The following is a 23,610-nucleotide window of genomic DNA, read 5'->3' as shown; positions in this document are numbered from 1 at the left end:
GCCAGCCAGGTGCTTCAAATGCCCATGTGGAAAAGTAATTGGCCAACTCACCTTTTGGGATATATGTGATTTGGGCTGAGCAGTAACTAAATGGTTTTGGGCCTTTAAAAGCTTTTAGTCCATTGGGATTTAAAGAAAGAATAAAAAACAAGAAAAGAAAAGAAGAAAGAGGCCCACGTGAAAAATGTTAGAGAATATATATTATTGCTCAATGGAATTATAGAAAAAACCAAATACAACTCTATGCAAAAATACAATGGACAAGATAATATTGATTAAATAAGTATTGCAACTCAATTGCTCAAAATACAAGTAAATAAAAAGATGTAGAAGAAGAAGATTACAAACTCAATACTATAACAATACAAGTAAATAAGAAGAACAAAAGAATGAAAACACAAACTAACTCCCACACAACCAAAGTGTAGAGTAGTGGGGATCACCAACTTGAACAAGGTTCAAGACCTTTGTCCAAAAGCTTATTTCCCCCTATTCTCTAAGCACTAAGGGATCTCTCTAGGAAATAGCTCTCTGGAATTATCAAGCCTTTTGGTGTATTTTTCAGCCAAGTGCTTTGTGGATGAAAAAAGGTAGTCTTACAAGTGAGCATTAGGCTCCTATTTATAGAGTTTGAGATACCCCTTTGAATTTCAAATTCCACCAACCCTCATGGCTGTTACCAATGTTTAATTGGATGTTTATGGAATTAAAATGGAGATTTGGGAGTTATTTGGGATGTTAGAACCATTCAATTTGGAAAAAACTGAAAATTCACATAGGCTGTCAGCCTCACTGGCCGCGGCCAAGACTTTTCAGTGGCCGCGGCCACTAGCTTCTGTCACCCAGGCCGCGGCCACTGAAAGTCAGTGGCCGCGGCCACAGGCCATTTTCAAAACATTCCAAAACGTCCCAAATCCTTTCCCACATGATTTTGTAACCTCCAAACACCTATTGGGAGTTAAAAACATGTCTCCAACAGTCATATATCATCATGACTTTGTGAAATCCAATCTCAAATGTGTAACATATAATATACATATTATTGGGTAATATTTTGGAGTTACAAATTTGTAACTCCAAAATATGTCACATTTGGGCACACACATGTGTCTAATTTTGTGACTCTCAATAATATGTTACAAGGTGTGAAAAATCACATTTGTGTGACAAATCACATTTTCTCACATTATTTAATCTAATATTATATTATATGAAATAATATAACAGAAAAAGACCAAGAGGGAAGATAGAAGCCACAACCACTTGGCGACATCTTATTGGCTTGCATTTCTCACTTTACTCTTAGTTTTACTTCAATTTTTCTTGTCAGTTTTTTAGAATATGGATTGCTATTATTCGGGTATTTTTGAGTTTCTAACTATGAGATAAACTCTAATTAGCTAGGATAATTTGAACCCTAATCTGTGACTTATGATATTTTGAGTTTGATGCTAAACAAATGTTTATCATATTTAATACTTGCTATGATTGATCACCTTTATTTAGTAGCTGAGTTAATATTCAAATCTGAAAAAGTTTGGAATTAATTGACACACAATTTGAATGGTGCATGCTTGAATCCTTGATTTCAATATTGTGTGATATAGACATATAATGTAACGCCCTGGGTAACCAAGACCGTTACACTCTGTGTTTAATATAGTGCAAGACCTGCTAATCAAGTCATTTAAACAAAATGTGAATCTAACATCATTAACTTGGGTTAGGAATAAAAGATTTTGGTCATAAGTAGGTTATTTTATTAAAAATGACAGTTTAGCACACGGAATCTCAAAACAGGGTTTAAAGGACATATTTACAAAAATTTCAGAAGTTATAAACAACTCAGGCCACTCTAATGGAAAAATACACATTTTAGGTTTCAGTCCCTATACAAACCCTCGACCGTGGTGGCCGAGCAGCTGACAATGTACACCTCGCCCCCATAGCTCTCCAACTCATGGTTGAATCTACATACCTTTGCCTTTACCTGCACCACATAGCACCCGTGAGCCGAGGCCCAGCAAGAAAACATAACAGCATGGCATGATCAATACCAATAACCAAATATCTCACAATGCATAACCAAGAATTCAACAATTCATAACATTCACCTATTCAATGATATCAATCGACAATTTAACAATTTGTCATCCAGATTATCAACATATCATATTTATCATATTGCAACAACAATCAATTGCGTAATCAACAGTTTATCTCAATCATTACACAATATTTAGGGTCGGCACCCTTAGGCCGCTCCCTCTATTTAACCCACTGTCTTCGGCTCACTTAGGCCACCCCTAGTGTAATACCCACTGACTACGGCCAACTTAACCGAGCTCAGTGATTAATAAGTTGTCCTCGGCTACCAGTGTCCGAGCCGCGCCATGTGCGCAAATATTATTTACGGCACCCTTAGGTCGTTTATCATATGTCTCATGGCATAATACCATCTATGACATCATACAGATATAGGGAGCTCTTAGTCCCATCACAATTACATAATAATGCATGCAAATATAGGGAACAATTAGTACTAACCTAACCACATAATCAGGTGCAGTTTTCTTACCTTTAGATTTCGCTAGCTCGTTCAATTTGATCCTCAAGCACGATCATGTCTGAACCTTAGCGCGCACCTAGTCAAAGCCATAGATCAGAATCATCACCAAACCTCAAATCCAAAACCTAGCCTCGGGACCAACCCCGAGTCCCCGGGAAGCCCTAATTCCACCAAACAGGGTGGTGGAATCAAACCCCGAGCCCCTGGGCAAAAACCCTAAGAAATAACCCAAAAACCCCTTTCTGGAAATAGGGTAGCGCTACATCGCTCTAAGGGGGGTGCTACAGCGCTGTTAGCAAAGCCAAAAACACCCAGAAAGCCCAAGCCTAGCGATGTAGCGCTCAAAGTCTAGCGCTACAGCGCTAGTCACAGACCAACAACACCCTGTTTTTCCCTTCTTCGATTTTCTCGAACCAAAACCCTCGGAACCCTTCCAAAACTCAACTACACACCAAATTGAGTCTACCATCACCTATATCTCATCCCAAATGGCCCAACAACCCAAAACTTAGCCACATGCATCATCAAGCTAAGAAAATAAACATTGAACTCAAAACTCAAGAACTCATCTGAAAACCAGCAATTACCAAGAAATTCAAGATAACAAAACCCAGAAATCCTTACCTTTTATGGAGAGCCCAACTTAGGTTGTCTCTAATATCCCTCCAGTCCTTAGCTCCTCAACCCCCAAAGCTCAATTCCCTTAAGTTCCATCCAAAGCCTCAAGTTTAGAAATCTTTTCTAGCAAAATTCAGAAAACTCAATAAAACCCTTTAAACCTTACCTCGATTGAGTAACCAATCCATGTTAACTCCTTAGCTTCACCAAGGTCTCTATCCCCAAACTCCAGCCTGAACTTTCTCTAAAATCCTAGCTCCAAAACTCACAAGAAATGGTGAGGAAATGAACAAAACGAATGGAGAAGAAAAGTCCTTGTTTTCCTTCCTTCTTTCATTCTTTCTCTTTCCTTCAGCTTCTCACACTTTCTAACGATTCCACTAAGGCATAAAGGCAGATATTACTTATCTCTTATAGTCAAATGACCATATTGCCCTCCCAATTAAACCAAGCTTTTAAACATCCTAAGGGCATTTTAGTGATTGCTCCCAATTCCCACTAATTTCTCAAGTGTCCTAAATATTTACCACTTAATTCCCATCATCTAATTATTCACCAACTATTTTTCCTCATTATCAAATAATTTCCAATATGTTCTCCAAATTCTCAGATACATCCCCAGGCTCACCCCGAGCTGGGTATAAATCCCCGCTGTGACTTTCCCGCTAAACCGCTTGTTAGGATCGCCTCGAGTCACAAGCTACAAATATATCCACATAATAATGCGGTCTCAACATTTATCACGGATATTTACGTTTATGCCCTCAACGGCCAAATTACCAAAATAGCCTCATAACAAAATATATACCCCTATGCATGCCTTTATCATCATATAATAATATGATCCACATAATCATGCATATAATCATATAATAGCACAAATAATCAATTATGGCCCTCCCGACCTCCTAATCAAGGTCCTAAACCTTATTAGGAAATTTGGGTCGTACATATAATATTACCAGGCATAGTCTTATGGAATTGATACTTGAATTAAATCTTTGAAATTGAATTAGCATAGACATATGTGGTTTAATCAAAAGATTAGAATCGTAACTCTTTGACCAAAGCCTATGAAAAATGAATTGGAATTCTTGACTAATAGACCACCAGATGCTGCAGCATCAATCCAACATCACTGTCAAAGTTGCATATTAGGGGGATAGTTATTCTAGCTGCCATATTACCATTAGTTACTTCTTGATACAATTTTCCCAAGTTGTTTCTTTTATTTTTCTGCATTTAACTAGTACTTAATTACTTGGTTCTTAGACCACAATCTTTTTAATTAATTTTCGTGCTTTGAAATCATTTTGTTAGAACATAGTATTATAATTAAAAAAATAAAATGATAGTCCTTGTGGAGATGATATCTAGTATTTGCTAATATATTACTTGTTGTTGGTAGTGTACACTTGCACTTATATTTATTTAACGCAACAAGTTTTGGCGCTGTTGTCGGGGACTGTTTGAAGTCAATTATTGTGAAAATAATTATCTTGCAATTTGGTTTAATTTTCTTTTGTGGTAACTTGGGTGATTCTCGTGCAAATTTAGGTTCAAGCAATGTATGAACGAGAGTCAAGACCCTGAACTACTTCCCCTTGATCCAGAAATTGAACGTACAATCAGAAGAAGAAGAAAAGTACAAAAATCCAACAGGGAAGTAATAGTGATGGATATTGAGCAAGGAGCTCAACAGGGAGCCGCTCAAAGGGCAGCAAATCAAGTAGAAGCTGTTGAAGAAAGATTAGGTCAAGGGGGAGTAGCTACTAATAATGGACAGATTGTAGTTATTGTGGCTGATGACAGAGATCATGCTATTAGGGAATACGCTCTCCCCCTCTTCAACGAGCTTAATCCGGGCATTTTGAGACCAGAAATTTAGGCTACACAATTTGAGTTGAAGCCAGTTATGTTCCAAATGCTTCAAACTGTGGGCCAGTTCAGTGGGATGCCAACAGAATATCCTCACCTTCATCTACGCTTGTTCATCAAAGTGAGTGATTCTTTCAAGCTTCCCGGAGATACAGAGGATGCCTTGAGGCTGAAGTTGTTTTCATACTCCTTGAGAGATAGAGCGAGGGCTTGGTTGAACTCTTTTCCATCTGACTCTGTGACGACTTGGCAGGAGTTGGCTGAGCAGTTTTTGATGAAGTTCTTTCCTACCACTAAGAATTCCAAGCTCCGCAATGAGATTACTTCATTTCAACAACTTGATGAGGAATATTTATATGAGGCATGGGAGCGGTTTAAGGAATTGTTGCGAAAATGCCCTCATCGTGGCATTCCTCATTGCATCTAGATGGAGACATTTTATAATGGTTTAAACACCCATACTAGAATGTTAGTAGAAGCTTCGACGAATGAGGCTCTTCTTGTTAAGTCCTATAATGAGACATATGAAATCCTTGAGAGGATATCCAACAATAACTATCAGTGGCCCACTACTAGATCATCCACAAGTAGAAAGGTGGCTGGTATTCATGATGTAGATGTCATCACTTCTTTGGCAGCCCAAGTTTCCTCTTTTTCAAATATGTTCAAGACAATGAACATGGGGATGAATCAGTCAATGGGGAAGCCTATGCGGGCACAAATGACGCTAATGGAGAACATTTCTTGTGTGTATTGTAGTGAGGGCCATAGTTTTGACAACTGTCCTTCCAATCCAGCAACTGTGTGTTACATGGGGAATCAAAATAGGAATGGTCCTTATTCTAACTCCTACAATCCATCATGGAGGCAACATCCCAACTTTTCATGGAGTAATCAAGGAGTTGATCCTAGCAATTCTTCTATGCCTCCAAGTCCAAATTTCTCACCGGGTTATTCTCCACAAGCACCACAACAAAGGCTACAACGACAAATAATGCAATCTATCTCTCTTGAGAACATGTTGAAGGAGTATATAGTGAAGAATGAAGCCATAATTCAAAGCCAAGCGGCATCATTGAGGAACTTAGAAAACCAAGTTGGGCAACTAGCTAATGAGCTTAGAAATAGACCCCATGGTACATTTCAAAGTGATACCAAGAATCCAAGAATTATGGGCAAGGAACATTATAAAGCCATCACTTTGAGGAGTGGGAAAGAATCAGAAAATAACAAGACAAACTATGTGCATGAGGGTGAGCCCTCTTCAATCCAAATAAATTAGGAAATCCAAAAAGTTGTTGAAATTCCTAGTGTAAAAAAACTGCCTCTGCCAAGAATGCTGCAGGGATGCCGCAACATTGTCGCTCAGAAAGTTCAATTTCAAAGCAGCCAACTCCATTTTCTCAACGTTTTCAAAAGCAAAAATTAGATTCTCAATTCAAGAAGTTTCTAGACATGCTGAAGCAGCAGCATATCAACATCCCACTCATAGAGGCACTTGAGAAAATGCTCAATCATGTGAAGTTTATGAAAGATGTTCTCACAAGGAAGAGAAGGTTAAGAGAGTTTGAAATTGTGGCTCTAACCAAGGAGTGTAGTTCATTTCTACAAGACAAGTTTCCACCAAAGTTGAAGGATCGTGGGAGTTTCACTATTCCATGTACTATTGGAAACACTGATTGTGGGATGACTTTATGGGATTTGGGTGCTAGCATTAATTTGATGCCAATGTATATTTTCAAGAAATTGGGGATTGGAGAAGTCGCGCCTACTACAGTTACTCTTCAACTTCTCACCCAGATGGGAAGATTTAAGATGTGTTGGTAAGGATAGACAAATTCATATTCCCTACTGATTTTATTGTGCTAGACTATGAGGTAGATAGAGAGGTGCCCATTATCTTTGGGAGGCCATTTCTTGGAACAGGAAGATGTAGATGTGAAAAATGGAGAGCTTACTATGAGGGTCCAAGATGAAAAGGTAACTTTTAATGTTTTTAAGGCTATGAAATTTCCTGATGAGGTTGAGGAATGCTCAGTGGTTTCAGTGGTAGATTATTTGGCATCAAAGGAGTTTCAGACTAGTAACGTTGATGATCCATTAGAGAGGTTATTGTTGTTTGACTCTCACAATGACGAAGATGAGGAGGAGTACTTAGCTTGGTTGGAGGCTAATTCTCAAGGGTTAAGAACAAGAGGCCGATTTGATTCATTGGAGTTGTCATCTAGGGAGTTCAAAGCTCGCAAACCACCAATTGAAGAGCCACCTAAGTTGGAGTTGAAAGTCTTGTCGTCACATTTGCAATATGCCTACTTGGGTTTATCATCCACTTTACCTTTCATTATTCAGTGGAGTTGAATCATGAACAAGAAGAAATGTTGCTTGAGGTGTTGAGAAAGTTGAAGAAGGCCATTGGGTGGACTATTGCAGATATTCGAGGTATTAGTCCTTCTTTGTGTATGCATAAGATCTTGCTTGAAGAAAGTGAAAAATGTTCAATTAAGGGGCAAAGGAGATCATGAAGGAGTTGGTGAAGGAGGAAATTATCAAGTGGTTAGATGATGACAATATTTATCCTATCTCTAACAGTTCATGGGCGAGCCCTGTTCAGTGTGTGCCTAAGAAGGGTGGGATCACAGTGGTGAAAAATGAAGACAATGAGTTGATTCCTAATGAGAACTATGACTGGATGGAGAATTTGCATGGACTACAGGAAGCTAGGCAACGCCACTAGGAAGGATCATTTCCCTCTTCCTTTCATTGATCAAATGTTAGACAGACTTGCTCGGAGAGAGTACTATTGTTTCCTTGATGGGTACTCTGGTTACAATCAGATAGCAGTTTCCCTCAAAGGTCAACACAAGACTACATTCACTTGCCCCTGTGGTACTTTTTCATTTAGGAGGATGCCCTTTGGTTTGTACAATGCTCTTGGTACATTTAAGCGATGTATGATGGCTATTTTTACTGATATGGTTGAGCAATTTCTAGAAGTGATCATGGATGATTTCTCAGTCTTTGGGAATTCTTATGATTATTGTTTGAGAAACTTGTCCAAGGTGTTGAAGAGATGTGAAGAGACAAACCTTGTCCTTAACTGGGAAAAATGTCACTTTATGGTTAAGGAATGTATTGTTTTGGGGCATAAGGTATCAAAGCAAGGGATTGAAGTTGATAAAGAAAAAATTAAAGTTACTGAAAAGCTACCACCTCCTAATTTAGTGAAGAACATTAGAAGCTTTCTAGGCCATGAGGGGTTCTATAGAAGGTTCATCAAAGACTTCTCTAAGATTTTCAAGCCACTTTGCAATCTGTTAGAGAAGGATACACCATTTCATTTTGATGGAGCATGTTTGAAGGCTTTTCAAAAGTTGAAAGAGAGATTAATTTCAGCCCCTATCATTATTTCACCTGATTGGAGTTTTCCCTTTGTATTGATGTGTGATGCTAGTGATTATGTCGTTGGAGCAGTGAGGGGGTAGCGAAGAAACAATGTGTTTCATTCTATTTATTATGCCAGCTGCACTTCGACAAAAGCTCAATTGAATTACACTATGCCTGAGAAGGAGCTACTAGCTATTGTCTTTGTTTTGACAAGTTTTGCTCCTAACTTATGGGTACTAAAGTGATTGTCTACACAGATCACTCAGCCATAAAGTATTTGATTGCCAAGAATGATGCAAAGCCAAGATTGATTCGGTGGGTGCTTTTGCTCCAAGAGTTTGAAGTTGAGATTCAAGACAGAAAAGGGGTAGAAAATCAAGAAGCTGACCATTTATCAAGCATGGAGTGTGAAGAAGATTCCAACTCTCTTGCCCCCATGAAAGAAACATTCCCCAATGAACAAGTTTTTGAGGTCAAACATTCTCATGAGCTTCCTTGGTTTGCTGATTTTGCTAATTATTTAGCTAGTGGGTTGATGCCACCGAAGATGACTAGCCAGCAAAGGAAGAAATTCTTGCATGATGTGACGTCTTATTTTTGGGACGAGCCCTTTCTATTTAAGCAATGTGTGGATTAAATGATTAGTATATGTGTTGTTGGACATGAGGTAGAGGGTATCATCATCTTGTGGTGGTCATTTTGGGGGAGCACGTACCGCTACCAAAGTTTTACAATCCAGGTTCTTTTGGCCTTCTCTATTTAAGGATGCTCATGCTTATGCCACTAGTTGTAATCGTTGCCAAAGACTTGGAAGCATCTCAAGAAGGCATGAAATGCCTCTAACTTATACACTTGAAGATGAATTGTTTCATGTTTGGGGGATTGATTTCATGGCCCTTTTCCACCTTCATATGGTAATTTGAATATCTTAGTGGTTGTTGATTATGTTTCTAAATGGGTTGAAGTCGCTGCCTATCCTACTAATGATTCCAAGGTGGTCATGAGGTTCTTACACAAGCATGTTTTCACTGGGTTTGGCACTCCAAGGGCTATTATAAGTGATGAAGGAACCCATTTTGTGAACAAAGTGTTGGCTAGTTTGTTGGCTAAGTATAGTGTGAATCATAAGGTGGCTACTACATATCACCCTCAAACAATTGGCCAAGTCGAATTGTCTAATAGAGAAATCAAGGGTGTTCTTGAGAAGGTGGTGAATCCAAATCGCAAGGATCAATCCAAGAGGTTGGATGACGCTTTATGGATCTATCGAACAACATTTAAAACTCCTTTGGGGATGTCTCCTTATCACCTAGTGTTTGGAAAAGCATGTCACTTGCTAGTAGAACTTGAACATAGTGCTTTTTGGGCACTCAAACAACTCAATCATGACTTGAAACTTGCGGGGGAGAAAAGATTGTTACAACTTGATGAGTTAGAAGAAATGTGTTTGTTTTCATATGATAAAGAGGTGGAATGACAAGTATATTCATCCCCGTTCATTTGATGAAGGGCAGAAATTTTTATTGTTTAATTGAAGACTCAAGTTGTTTCCTGGGAAGCTTAAGTCTAGGTGGTCTTGGCCATTCACTATTACCAAGGTCTGTGGAGTTAAGAGGAAATATTGGAGGTGAATTCAAGGTCAATGGGTAAAGGTTGAAACACTATTGGGGTGGTGAGGTTGAGCGAAACAAGACCTCACTCACATTAGTTGATCCTTGAAAAATCATGTTTTTGAGCTGCAGTGCTTAAAGTTACATTTGGAGAGCAGCTAATTACTTATACACATATATATTATATAGTACTTTTTTTGTTCTTATTTTTCACCTCTTGCCTTCACTGTCTCTGATGTAGAATTGAGTGAGTTTATGATTATGGGATGGTTGTGACAATTCTGATATGTGTATGGGACACTTGAAAAGCATTTAGACAGGTTTCAAGTTAGGACTTGGATGTATTTTTGGCTGGTTTCATGATGAGTTGAATTCTGAAAAGTCTGGGTGTGATGCTATGGCTATGCTATCAGGATCTTTTGTGATGTTGTAGCATTGTGGTCAGGCAAAAACTGGGCAAAAAAGTGAGCAAGCTTTAGGCAAAATTTTGGCCAAAATACAGAGGGCCTTGTGATACATCGCAAAGCAAAGGCGTGGTATCGCCAATTAAATAAAAAAAAAAAAGAAATTACCCTCATAAAAAAAATTACTTTCCCCTTTTTCACTACCCCACCTCTTCACCCATTGCCAACCACACTCCGTCTTCCCTTGCCTCCCTCCATCTCTATCGCCTCCTTAGCAAGCAACTAGTAGCCGAACCTGAAGTCCCACATAGCAACTTTGACACCACAGTTGTGGCCCGCCCAGCTCCGCCTCCTTCAGCCACCATCGATGTCTGCTCAGCCACCCCTTCATGAGAACCCAACCACTCAAACAGGCCCACGGACCCCAGGTGCATGATTCAAATTGGACCCAGCTCCTCATGACCTGCTTTTTGTCAGTCAATCCGTCTCTCTCTCACACCACCCCAGCTGAGTAACCATTTGCATTGATTGAGAGGTATTGTTCAGATTTTGTAGTTATTGTAATTGACAAGGTATTGCAGCTGAGTACTTGCATTTTGTGCCACATTTTTCAGCTGGGATTCCTTGCCTTATGCTTGTTAATAGGCAGCTGGGTATTATTGTTTGATTGGTAATCTTATTTCCTGAATTGATGTGGGTCTACTCCCTGTGCAAATTGAAATGAAAGTTTTGGTCTTATATTGAAGCTGTGTGGAATGGTAGCTGTGACAGTTAGAATCCCGTGATCCGTAAGGGGAAAGACCGGGTAAAGCTGTTCAATCCCACACCACCTGGGGAAGGTCAAGTGTGATGATTCTAAGACTATGTAGGTATGGGACTACACAGTTGAAGAGGGCTTAAATGGATTGATGGGTACTACCTATGCCAACAAGATGCATCTTCTTTTCGGTAGCCCATCGCTTGAGAACTGCAAAGTTAAGCGTGCTTGACCTGGAGTAATCTCAAGATGGGTGACCTCCTAGGAAGTTTTCCCAGGAAGCGTGCAAGTGAGGACAAAGCATGCTGGAAAGACTCGAGTTGGTTTGTAGGGCCAGTCATCATTCCAGGGAGCAGTCATAGTGACGTGGGGCATTACAAATGGTATCAGAGCCTTGACCCAGCTAGAAGTGTGGCCGACGGGGACATCGCGCCCGTAAGGGGGGATGATTATGACAGTCAGAATCCCGTGATCCGTGAGGGGAAAGACCGAGTAAAGGTGTGCAATCCTACACCGCCTGGGGAAGGTCAAGTGTGATGATTCTAAGACTATGTAGGTATGGGACTACATAGTTGAAGAGGGCTTAAATGGATTGATGAGTACTACCTATGCCAACAAGATGCATCTTCTTTTCGGTAGCCCATCACTTGAGAACTGCAAAGTTAAGCGTGCTTGACCTGGAGTAATCTCAAGATGGGTGACCTCCTGGGAAGTTTTCCCAGGAAGCGTGCAAGTGAGGACAAAGCATGCTGGAAAGACTCGAGTTGGTTTGTAGGGCCAGTCGTCGTTCCAGGAAGCAGTCATAGTGACATGGGGCATTACAGTAGCTCATGGTTTTCAGGTGCTTATTGGATGCTGAATATTTTTGGGCATTTAGCTGTGTTCTAAGCAATTTATGGGCAAAGTGAGGGACTATTGTGTTGCCAAAGTGAGGGATACATTTTCGGGAAGTTTTTCTATTCTTGGGCTTCTGTTAAAGATGAATTTCTGAGGCATTTTGCTATACTTTTGGGTACATTTGACTTGATAAGCAGGGTCCTGTTGTTAAGCAAAACTTTGGGCTGCATTCTATTGCTTTGATTCTTTGTTGAGAATTCCTCGGGGTAAGAAGCAAGTTTCTAAGAAGCTTAGTTCTTATGTCAAGTTCAACGGTACTTAGGCCGTTGATCACTATGAGAACAAATTTTGCACCCTAGTCTTTTTAGCGGACAAGGGATTTAATTTGAATAGTGTTGATGAAGCAGAAATGCCCCTTTATGTTCACACTCCTATTGAAGCACTCTGTTGGCAGCTATTTTGTAGCCCTCGTCTTATATCCGATGATACTGTTGTGAGGGAATTCTATGCCAACCTTTGGCCCACCCAGTCCCCAAGTGTCATAGTTTGAGAAACTAAAGTCCCATTCACATCCATGGCCATCAATGCTCTTTATGGGTTACCAAAAATTGAGGACGATGACTATGCAACCATGTTTCAAAAATCTGATTCGGAGTTATGCCAAAAAGTATTAGATGATCTTACTATTCTTGGCACTCAATGGATATGCTCCTCCACCCAAGGTTGCCTCACATGTCAACAGGAATTCTTATCACCTGAAGCTAAAGTATGGTTCTACTTTGTCCGTAATAGTTTTATTCCCACCATGCATACTTCCACAGTCAATATGGAGCGAATTTTTCTATTGTTTGCCATGATCAGAGGGCATACCATCAATGTGGGCAGAATCATTGCCCAAGAAATACGAGAGTGTGGCAGTAAGAAGGCAGAGCATACCTTCTTTCCCTCACTGTTCACACAACTATGTCGTCAGGCAGGTGTCCCAATGTCTGAGCAGAGCCATGAGAAGTATATCCCAGGTCACATCACCCAATATGACATAGCTCGAGTGTTGAGGACTTCTGATTCACAGTAGCATGGGGAAGGTTCTTCTTTTCTCCAGATGTTGACCATGATCCACCTATTGCGTCGCCAGTTGAGAATGAGGCCCCGACTATGCTTGCTAATGATCCCTGTAGTGCTGCCCCTGTGGTTGGCCCGCACCACATTCAAATGATGAACATGATGCACTTTATAGATCAGCAGCAGCAGGCTTATTGTCGTTATGCTTGAGTGCGCAATCAATCCTAAGAGAACATGCTTGCAAGGAATTTCACAAAGCCTTTCTAAGTCATTTGAATTGGCTTGATAATTCCCTTGAGGCGAAATCTTAGGAGGCGTAGTGATTTAGAGAGGATTTAGGCAATTTTCTTGGACTGTTTGAGGTTTTCATGCCTACCTTGTAATTATTATTCCTAGTAACAAAACTTTGAGCTTATTGGCCTATTTCGTTCATATAACCTCAACTTGATAGCCAATTCCTTTTTGAATATCCTATTTTTATTTTTCACCAAACCTTAGGCTTAGTTTGCCTTGGATATTATTTGAGATAAGTTTGGGGGGAAGTGAGGAAATATTATCTTGGTTCTTGGGGTGTTCATAATTGCAAATTAATATACACTTATATGCTCAAATTTGCTAATTGTGTTTATGTTTCATTATCTTCAATGTTTTATTTTAAGTATATTACTTTTATGTTGCCATGTTTTCATATTATTCAAAAGAAAATATATATATATATGGAAAAAGAAAAAAATTGAAAATTGAAAGACAAAAAAAAAAAAGAAATAAGTATATATTTAGTTAGTGTTAATAAATGAGTTGTTTGTAGTTGCATTGTAACCATATTTGAGCATATATGTGTAGTATTCATAGAAAGAGGGAATTGAGTGCTATTGAGTGAGTTGAGGGGATTGAGTTCACTTGTAATGGGAAGAGGATAATTAATTCATTAGGTCCAAGGCCAGCTAGGTTTTAAGGTATTAGCCTACAAATCCATCTTAATCCATACCTTTATTGTAACGACCAAAAATCACTAATAAGGCTTAGGGCCTTGATTAGTGTACTGGGAGGGCATGATTGATATATGTTCGTTTAAATGGTTAAATGCGTGACTATGTGGCATGCATAATTAATATGATAATATGAATACATTATATGCATGTTTATGAGTATTAAACAACACGGGATTGCTACATGTTTATCTTATTCTCGCAGTGTATCACGTACTCATTTTGTAAAAGCTACCTAGAATATCCATAAATTCTGATCGCTTGGGGGTAATATAACCCTCAAAGAATCTTTAGAAATATTTAGCGTCTTTAGGTAAAATTCAAAACTTAGAATTTGGAAAATCAATTATGCAATGACTTTTTAAAGCTCAAATTTTCAAAGAATTTCTAATTCGAACTAAGTTAGGAAAATTCAAAGAAACAAAACGTAGAATTCAACTTGGGAATCTTGGATATAACCAGGTCGAAGGCCTGATTCCTAATAGGTATAGCGCTATTAGGTGGGCAAACTTCAGGATATAACCAGGTGCGAGACATGATTCCTAATAGGTATAACGCTATTAGGCAGGCAAACTCTTGGATATAACCAGGTTCGAGACCTGATGCATAACAGGCATTACGCTATTATGCGGGCAAACTCCTGGATATAACCAAGTCTGAGACTTGATTCCTAACAGGTATAAACGCTATTAGGCAGACAAACTCCTTGATATAACCAGGACATCGGCCAAAATTAATTGGTCGAGTCATCGGAAATCTATCTCAATCTAAAGATAACCCATATGATTGCGAGTGTGCAAGGAGTAAAAATAATGTCGAAGGGCTCTTGTGAGAGTTGGCTCTTGAATTTGGTAAGATAATGTTGCCAAAACTCCGCATCTAAAAAGGAAAAATCCCCTTTGTGATTGTATGCACAACACCAGTATAGCATCTCCCCCATGGCATTTGTTGCCTCTGTAACATCCAGCTTCGCCTGCTCGACATCCTGCTTCGCGTTCTCGTCATCCTCCTTGGCTTTGACTTCAACCTCTGATAGTTTATTATTGAGCACATCGACTTCCTCAAATTTCTTGTTGAGGTTGTTGACCTCGACCTGCAGTTGGTCTTAGCACTTGCTCACCTTAATGACCTGTCCCTTGGAAATTTGCTCATTGTCTTGGGATGTAGCCTGGGTGGCCCTAAGCTCATCTCTTTGAGCTTGGATTTGGGTAATGTCGCGGATTTTACCTAAACAAGACTACAAAAGAAAAATACATGACAGGATTAGCTCTCGAAAAAAAAGAAGGTAGCAAGGAGGAGGATAAATCACAGTCAGATTATTGCCAAGGCTGACTCCAGGACGTCCATTGGGGAACACTCCTCTATGGCCCTTAGGTTTTTGATGTTCACTTGGTTGGCATGACGCACCATGTGATTCGCCATGTCGTGGAGGGGTCCATGAAGCGCTTCCAGAATCCTTGCAACCTTGAGTAGGTTGACTGAGATTTGCAAGTCTGTGGACTGCGTGTTTGGCAGATGAGCAGATGGGGCTTCACCCTTAACAACTTGAGGAACCGGAGCCTCATGAATGGTAACTGCAGTTACCTGAGCTGGGGGTTGCTGTTGCTGCTACTATTTTTGAGTGGAGCTGGAACCTTTGTCCTTTGTAGGGGATCTGATGGTAGCTCCGGCTTTGGAGGTGCTTTTCTTTGATATCCTCGCCTTCTTGACGACAAGTCTAGTTCCAGCCCCACCAAATTTGAAGGCACACTTCATGTCCATATCTTTGCCTGCAAAAGGACGAGCAAAAAATTCAGATCCAAGAAATGATTAGTCAGGGTAATATAAGGCAAAGAATTGAGCAAGAACCTGTTGGGTTTTATGCCCTTAATAAAACCATTTTTCTTATGTAACACGTTATTATTATCAATAAAAGAAGTAGAAATCATTTTGTTTATTCAATTGCATTGTTCGCTTGTTTTATTACATGTTTATTCAATTAATACAAACATTCATAAAATCCTGAACATATGGATAGTTACAATTATGGTGACTAGGTCACAGTGGATTATAGTTGTAATTATATGTTCAAAAGAACAAGTCCTAGATTAGATCAGTGCATTGGATTTTCACTGATTAGGAAATCTACGATATGATCTACTTACACATTAGGAGTGTGATGTCTTGTCCAAGGCATTGACCAAGTAGATATGATCGGATGTATTTGGTTACATCGGACTAGGACCGATATTGATTATTGATTGATAAATAAGTATCGTTGTTATCGAATCTAATCAATATCACAACGTTGACCATAGGTTAAGTCGATCTTAATTCTGAGTGATAATATTCTGCTAATTATATTATTTAAATCTTTTGACTTGTTCGTTACCAGCTTACCCTACGGTCTAGCCCATACTTACATCTTGGAGATTTAGTAATGAAATTGAGTGGGAGTATTATTCATAGATATGAAATCTATAACTTCTGTATGAGAAGTGAAAAGATGATTTCCTTAATTGCTTTGTTCAAAAGGTTAAATGATTGAGATCTCATTTCTGTGATTAAGTTCACGGAAATATCATTTATAAGGAACTTAGTGGGAGTTAAGGATAAAATACTGATGAGGGGTAAAACGGTAATTTTCACCCAGCTTGGTAGTAAGTCATTGATAGAGGATTGACTAACTGTAATGGTTATAACAATGGATAACGTATTTATGCTTTGGAAAATACGTTCTATGAATTCAAGAGTTCAATTCCAAGTCTATAGTGGAGTCACGAGGAATTAATAAGGTAGTGAAATTATTCGTAAATAAATTCACGGTAACTTATTGGAGCTTGATTTCATGGATCCATGGTCCCCGCATCACCTTTGAGTAAATCATCTAGAATGTCTCAATTAATTGATTTAATTATCAATTAGGATTTTTTTAAAGTTGACTAGGTCAATTTTGGAAAATTTATAGAGATATGAGATTTAGAGAATAAAAGAGAATCTTTGGGTAAATTTATTAATATTGATAAATTGGTGTCAATATAAATAAATAAAAATTAAATCAAGTTTCAAATTATAATTATTTAATTTGAATAAGGATTTAGTTAATTAATTAAAATAAATAAAAGGTTTTGAATTTAGGCCCAATTGGGATTTAAATTCAAAATAAAAGTATTGGGCCCAAGTCCATTTGTGGGAGCCCAAGGCTTTTATCTTTTTGTTTATTAGTTTAATTAATTCAAAATTTAAATTTAAATTTAAATTTAAATTTAAATAAAGCCCATTAAGTTGTCTATATAAGGAATATGATATCTAGGGTTTTCAATAAGTTAGTATCAGTTAATTCATTGGGTAAGTGAAAACCTAGACACTCTAATCCTTTCTTAGCCACTTTCTCTTCTTCTTTTCTAGATCTCTTTCTCATGTGTTGGGAACCAGCCCACACTAGTTCTAGATTGATCAAAGGCTTGGTGAGGAAGACTGTGTTGCTAATCTAGTTCAATCTCTTGATAATACTCTGCTACAGAAAGGAATCAAGAGTTAGAGAGATTGAAGGAAGGAGTTGTTCCAGTTCCGCTGCGTATTCGTAAGTTTCTACATCATTGTGTTTATGTTAATTTACGAATATAATGTTCATATGTATGTCATGTTATTCTATGTTTCTATTATGTGTTTGGAAAAATAATAGGAAGCATGCATCTAGATTTAAATTTTAAGATCCTACAATTGGCCTCAGAGACAGGTTGCCTAGATCTAGATGTGAAGAATACATGATTATATATGTTTGTTGACATGTTTGATTTTAAAAGTTTAATTGGATGGTACATGAAATTTGATATGAATGTTTTGAATGTTTATGTGTCATATTGCTAATTTAAGTTGTCATTTTTTTTTTCATGCATTTTCAGATCTTAATTGGTGCTTGATAAAATGCTCATTGAAAAATTGCACAATTTTTTTTTTTTGGTAGTTGCCCATTTTTTTTAATATAAATGTTTATATATATATATATTATATTAAAAAAAAAAAAACTAAACCGTATATGTATATATATATTTATATGTATATATGTTTATATATATACATTTTTTTTTAAAATAACCGAATATATATATAATTTAAAAAAAAATAAAAATTGTTAACCATAATATGTAATATACGTGTATATATATATATATATATATTTATATATATATATGTTTATATATATTTATATATAATATAAAAGTTGGTTAAGAGATTTTTTGTTTTTTGTTGTGCTAAAGAAATATCTTAGTTTCCAATTTTAAAAATTTGAGATATTTTCTTTAATGACAATTAAATTAATTTTATGTTTAATTAATTATGTGGTAAGTTTTCAATTGGGTAAAACTTTATGGTAATTAATTAATAAGTAAATTAATTTTGATAACTCAATTGATTGTTTTAGATATTGATTGATTTATTTATTTTAGAAATTAATTTATTTATTTTGGGAATAAATGTAACGATACATAAAGATGTGTAACATGTCATATAGGTTTTCATGTTAGGCTCATCCAATTAATAAGAAAATTAACATATCTAGAATCATTATTAAGTTATTTTTTGCATTTGGGCTTTAAATATAAGTATAATGATGGCCCATTTTTTTTGTTTTGAAAAATGTGGGAAAAATCAAATAAAACTTTCATAAAATGTTAGGTTTTATCTGGGCCCAATTGAACATGTAAAGTTTAAATTTCTCTCTTGTGGGTGGTTCCACTTGTGAAGGCCCATTTGTTTTGCATTACTAGATTGGGCTTAATCAATTGAATAACAATTAATAAAACGAAGGTTCAAATTCCTGTCTTTTTGGGCTTTGTGTGGAAGTTAGGGAGCCTTAGTAGTGGGTCCGACATACTGAACCCAGATCTCCTCCATGCAAGCTCGAATTGTTAAGGCCCATTTACCTAAGTTGGACTTAATTGTATTAGGTTATTCCTTTTAGTTGGACCTAATAATTGATTAGAAACAAATTAATTCTAATTGTTGGATTAATTTTCAAAGGGTAATTTTAGAATTAATGGGAAAATTATATACTATGGTTTATTGATTATTTTAATAATTTGGCAAACCTAAGTTGGTAATTTTCAAAAGAATAAAATACTAAATCGAGAAAAATTAAATAATGAGTTTTTAAATTTTGAATTCGATCTCCACCGTTGATTTAACGAGGTTAGGGTTTAGTGGGGCCTAATGGCGCTTTGATTTCGTCTCCCTACGGAAGGTGTTCACTAGACTCTTAACATGGTTAAATTTCTTAGGATAGATGGTTATAGATGGACCTTCTATAGACTCATCCCTACGGTGACTATAGGAATTAAGTCTACAATAATCAAAATCGTGGGTCAAACTCATAAAGTAAGAAATATTTGTGACTCTCGCCTACCGGGACACATGTGTTTTCGTTACTTTGATCGAATGGATAGGTTATTAATAAAAGTCTGTGACGTTTTATTAATTGAGTTGTTTCTCTATTTGACTAAGTGAATATTTGTGACTCTCGCCTACCGGGACACATAGGTTCATGGCTAGTTGAAAAACCTAAGAAATAGAAAGATAAGTTTTTAGTATTTACTTATCTTCGAACATTGTTTATATGTTATGCTATTTCTGAAACTTGTATGAATGAATGTTTGTCGAACAATGCATTGATTTCTCCTTTATTGATAATTGTAGCTCTATGGCCTCCAACCCCATTATCTCTCTTCTGTCCAAGGAGTTGTTAACCGGCGAGAACTTCATGAAATGGAAATCTAATATCAACATAGTGTTGATCGGCGACAACTCAAAATTCGTGATGACTGAAGCTGAACCTGACTTTCCTGGAGAGAACGCCTCGAAGGCAGTGAGGGAGAAGTATGATCGTTGGACTGCTGCCAACAACAAGGCCAAGGCCTACATGCTCGCCAGCATGTCAGAAACGCTAAGGACTAAGATGGAAGATATCGAAACTGCTTACGACATCATGGAGCAACTCCAAGAAATGTTTGGACACAAGTCAGCGCAAGCTAGTTTCGAGGCTACCAAGAAGTATGTGAACTGTAGGATGGCACCTGGCCAACATGTTCGTGATCATTTTATTAAGATGACGAACTACTTCCAAGAAGCTGAGTTGCATGGAGCAACAGTAGATGAGAAGACTCAAGTTGGAATCATTCTCAACAGCCTTGCACCTAGTTTCCTTACGTTCACCACGAACTATTTTCTTAACAAGTTGGACTATGGAATGACTCAGTTATTGAATGAGCTCCAGATGTATGAAGGAATAAATGGTGGACCGAGTAAAGGACCTGAGAAGAAGGCTGCTACTACCGGGGGTGCTCAGGGTGAGGCTAACCTAGCCTCTTCCTCGAAGAGCAAGAAGAGAAAGGCAAGGAAGGACAAAAAGAAAGCTAAGAAGCAAGCAGCTGGAAAGGCACCGACAACTAAAAAGCCTGTTGGAGCAAAGCCAACTAGCAAGAAGGCTAAAGGACAATGTTTCCATTGCAAGGAGGAGGGGCATTGGAAGCGTAATTGCCCCGCCCTCAAGGCAACTGGAACCCAAGGTAATAATAATTTATTAGTCTTGGATGCATATGTTTTAGAGGATGATTCTTCTGTTTGGATAGTTGATTCAGGATCCACTAATCATGTGTGTATTTCTTTGCAGCTACTTAGCAACTGGAAAACGGTGAAGGAGGGCGAGTTAAAACTTAGAGTTGGAAATGGTGAATTCTTGGAGGTCAAAGCGAAAGGACAAGCCCGTTTAAATTTTGGAAATAAATTTATGTTGTTGGATGATGTTTATTTTATTCCAAACTTTAGTAGGAATTTAGTTTCAGTTTCTTTATTACATCAACAACGATTTGCTGTTACTTTCACAAGTTTTAATATATCTATTTCATTTAATGGATGTGAATTGTGTGTTGGATGTATGGAAAATGGCTTGTATATTTTGCGACCTAATGAATCACTCGCGCTTAACAATGAATTGTTTAATGTAGCTAATCCTAGGACCGCCAAACGACAAAAGATCGATAATGATCACATGACATACCTTTGGCATCTTCTCCTTGGTCATATTAACTATGATAGGATTAAAAGACTTAAAAAGGCTGGGCCTTTGAAGGAACTCACAATGGGTGACTTACCTGTCTGCGAATCTTGTCTGGAAGGTAAAATGACCAAGCGTCCATTCTCTGCAAAAGGAGAAAGGGCCAAAGTACCCCTAGGGCTCGTTCATACTGACGTCTGTGGACCGATTAATGTTCAGGCAAGAGGTGGTAATGAATATTTCGTCACTTTCATTGACGATTATTCTCGATATTCATGTCTTTACCTAATGCAAAGAAAATCTGAAACTTTTGACAAGTTTAAAGAATTTTTAGCAATGGCCCAAAACCAGTTAGGTAAAACTTTAAAGATCTTGAGATCTGATAGGGGTGGAGAATATTTGGATAATTAGTTCCAAGATCATCTTACTGAATGTGGAATTCTGTCTCAACTCACTACCCCAGGAACTCCGCAACAAAATGGTGTTGCTGAGCGTCGGAACCGAACGTTGTTAGAAATGGTGAGGTCAATGATTAGTTATTCAACTCTATCACCGTCTTTCTGGGGGTATGCCATTCAGACCGCTAATGACATTTTAAATGTTGTACCGTCTAAGGCTATCTCCAAAACGCCTCTAGAACTATGGAATGGACGTGAACCTAGTCTACGTCATTATAGAATTTGGGGGTGTCCTGCTCATGTCTTGAGGAAAAAGGAAGGAAAGCTAGAATCGCGAACTGAGGTTTGCTTGTTTGTAGGCTATCCTAAAGGTACTCGGGGTGGTCTGTTTTATAGTCCAGTAGACAAGAAAGTGTTTGTTTCAACAAACGCTACTTTTCTAGAAAACGACTACATGAAAAACTTCAAACCTCGGAGTAAAATATTGTTGGAAGAAATGCAATCAGCAGGAAATGTTCAACCCATACCAATGCAAATCAACAAGAACGTTGAAGAAGAACAGACAGCTGGTCCAAGTCAGACAGTTACGGTGCTTCGTCGTAGTGGGAGGGTTTCTCGGAACCCGGAACGCTACGGGATGGATGGTGAAACCAATATGGTAGTAACTGACACTCGTGATGATGATCCATTGTCCTTTAAATAGGCAATGGTTAGTTCTGAAAAGGATTTGTGGCTCGAAGCCATGAACCAGGAAATGGAGTCCATGTACTCAAATTCCGTCTGGGATCTTGTAGAAGCGCCGATGGACTTTAGGCCCATTGGATGCAAGTGGATCTACAAGAAGAAAAGAGGAGCTGATGGAAATGTTGAGACATATAAGGCTCGACTTGTGGCAAAGGGTTATACCCAAAGAGAGGGAGTTGACTATGAGGAAACTTTCTCTCCAGTGGCCATGTTAAAATCCATTCGCATACTTTTATCCATAGCTGCAGCTCTTAATTATGAGATTTGGCAAATGGACGTCAAGACAGCATTTCTAAATGGCTTTCTTGATGAGACCATTTATATGGATCAACCAGAAGGATTTGTAGTAGCTGGACAGGAAAAGAAAGTATGTAAGCTCAATAGGTCCATTTATGGTCTTAAACAAGCTTCACGCTCCTGGAACTTAAGGTTTAATGAAATAATTAAGACCTATGGTTTTGAGCAAAACGTCGATGAACCCTGTGTTTACCAACTAAGGGAAAATGATATGAAAGTGTTCTTGGTACTTTATGTAGATGATATTTTACTCATTGGCAACAATGTCAAGAAATTATCAGACATAAAGAACTGGCTCGGGACCAAATTTCAGATGAAAGATTTGGGTGAAGCTAGTTACGTTCTCGGCATCCAGATCATTCGGGATAGGAAGAACAAGATGTTGGCGCTATCTCAAGCAGCGTACATAGATAAGGTACTTGAACGTTTCTCTATGAAAAACTCGAAGAAGGGACTGTTTCCATCCCGACATAGAGTTTATCTTTCTAAGAAGCAGTCTTCACAGACTCCTCAAGAGGAAGAAGAGATGAAACAGATTCCCTATGCATCTGCAGTTGGAAGTCTTATGTATGCTATGTTATGCACTAGACCAGACATCTGCTATGCAGTGGGAGTTGTAAGCAGGTACCAGTCAAATCCTGGTAGACAACATTGGGCAGCGGTCAAGCACATACTGAAGTATCTACGAAGAACAAAGGATTATATGCTGGTCTATTCGGGAGGTTCACTAGACCCGATAGGCTACACTGATTCTGATTTTCAGACGGATGTCGATGACAGGAAGTCTACTTCTGGAATGGTGTTTACTCTTGGGGGTGGAGCTGTGATTTGGAGAAGCGTTAAACAGTCTGCCATTTCAGATTCCACCATGGAGGCTGAGTACATAGCTGCGTCTGAAGCGGCTAAGGAAATAGTCTGGCTGAAGAAGTTCTACACGGATCTCGGTGTTATTCCAGGAATGGATAAACCACTCATATTGTACTGTGACAATAATGGGGCTATAGCAAATTCGAAAGAACCTCGAAGTCAT

The 23,610-nt window shown here is 38.2% G+C and overlaps 1 protein-coding gene and 1 non-coding gene across 2 annotated transcripts; one reads left to right on the top strand and one right to left on the bottom strand.

The window, feature by feature from the left end:
* Positions 1 to 5,369: 5,369 nt before the first annotated feature.
* On the bottom strand, positions 5,370 to 5,476 carry LOC133833349 (small nucleolar RNA R71). The gene has a single exon (XR_009892730.1). It is a non-coding gene; the product is annotated as a small nucleolar RNA R71 (small nucleolar RNA).
* Positions 5,477 to 5,492: 16 nt separating this feature from the next.
* LOC133832506 (uncharacterized) lies at positions 5,493 to 7,423 on the top strand. Its single transcript, XM_062262843.1, has 3 exons — positions 5,493 to 6,318; positions 6,411 to 6,841; positions 6,947 to 7,423. The coding sequence occupies exons 1-3, from the start codon at positions 5,493 to 5,495 to the stop codon at positions 7,421 to 7,423; spliced, it is 1,734 nt and encodes a 577-aa protein (XP_062118827.1).
* Positions 7,424 to 23,610: the final 16,187 nt, after the last annotated feature.

Source organism: Humulus lupulus, chromosome 4, assembly GCF_963169125.1.
Source record: "Humulus lupulus chromosome 4, drHumLupu1.1, whole genome shotgun sequence".
NCBI classification, from domain to species: domain Eukaryota; kingdom Viridiplantae; phylum Streptophyta; class Magnoliopsida; order Rosales; family Cannabaceae; genus Humulus; species Humulus lupulus.
The sequence above is the reverse complement of the archived record's forward strand: the minus strand, read 5'-3'. Positions and strand labels throughout refer to the sequence as shown.

Bases quoted from the DNA above. Each gene is read 5' to 3' on its own strand.
- LOC133832506 (XM_062262843.1), top strand. From the start codon at position 5,493: ATGGAGACATTTTATAATGGTTTAAACACCCATACTAGAATGTTAGTA. The intron at 6,319-6,410 runs GTGAGCCCTCTT...AGAATGCTGCAG, and splicing joins GACAAACTATGTGCATGAGG to GGATGCCGCAACATTGTCGC. The intron at 6,842-6,946 runs GTTACTCTTCAA...ACTATGAGGTAG, and splicing joins GAGAAGTCGCGCCTACTACA to ATAGAGAGGTGCCCATTATC.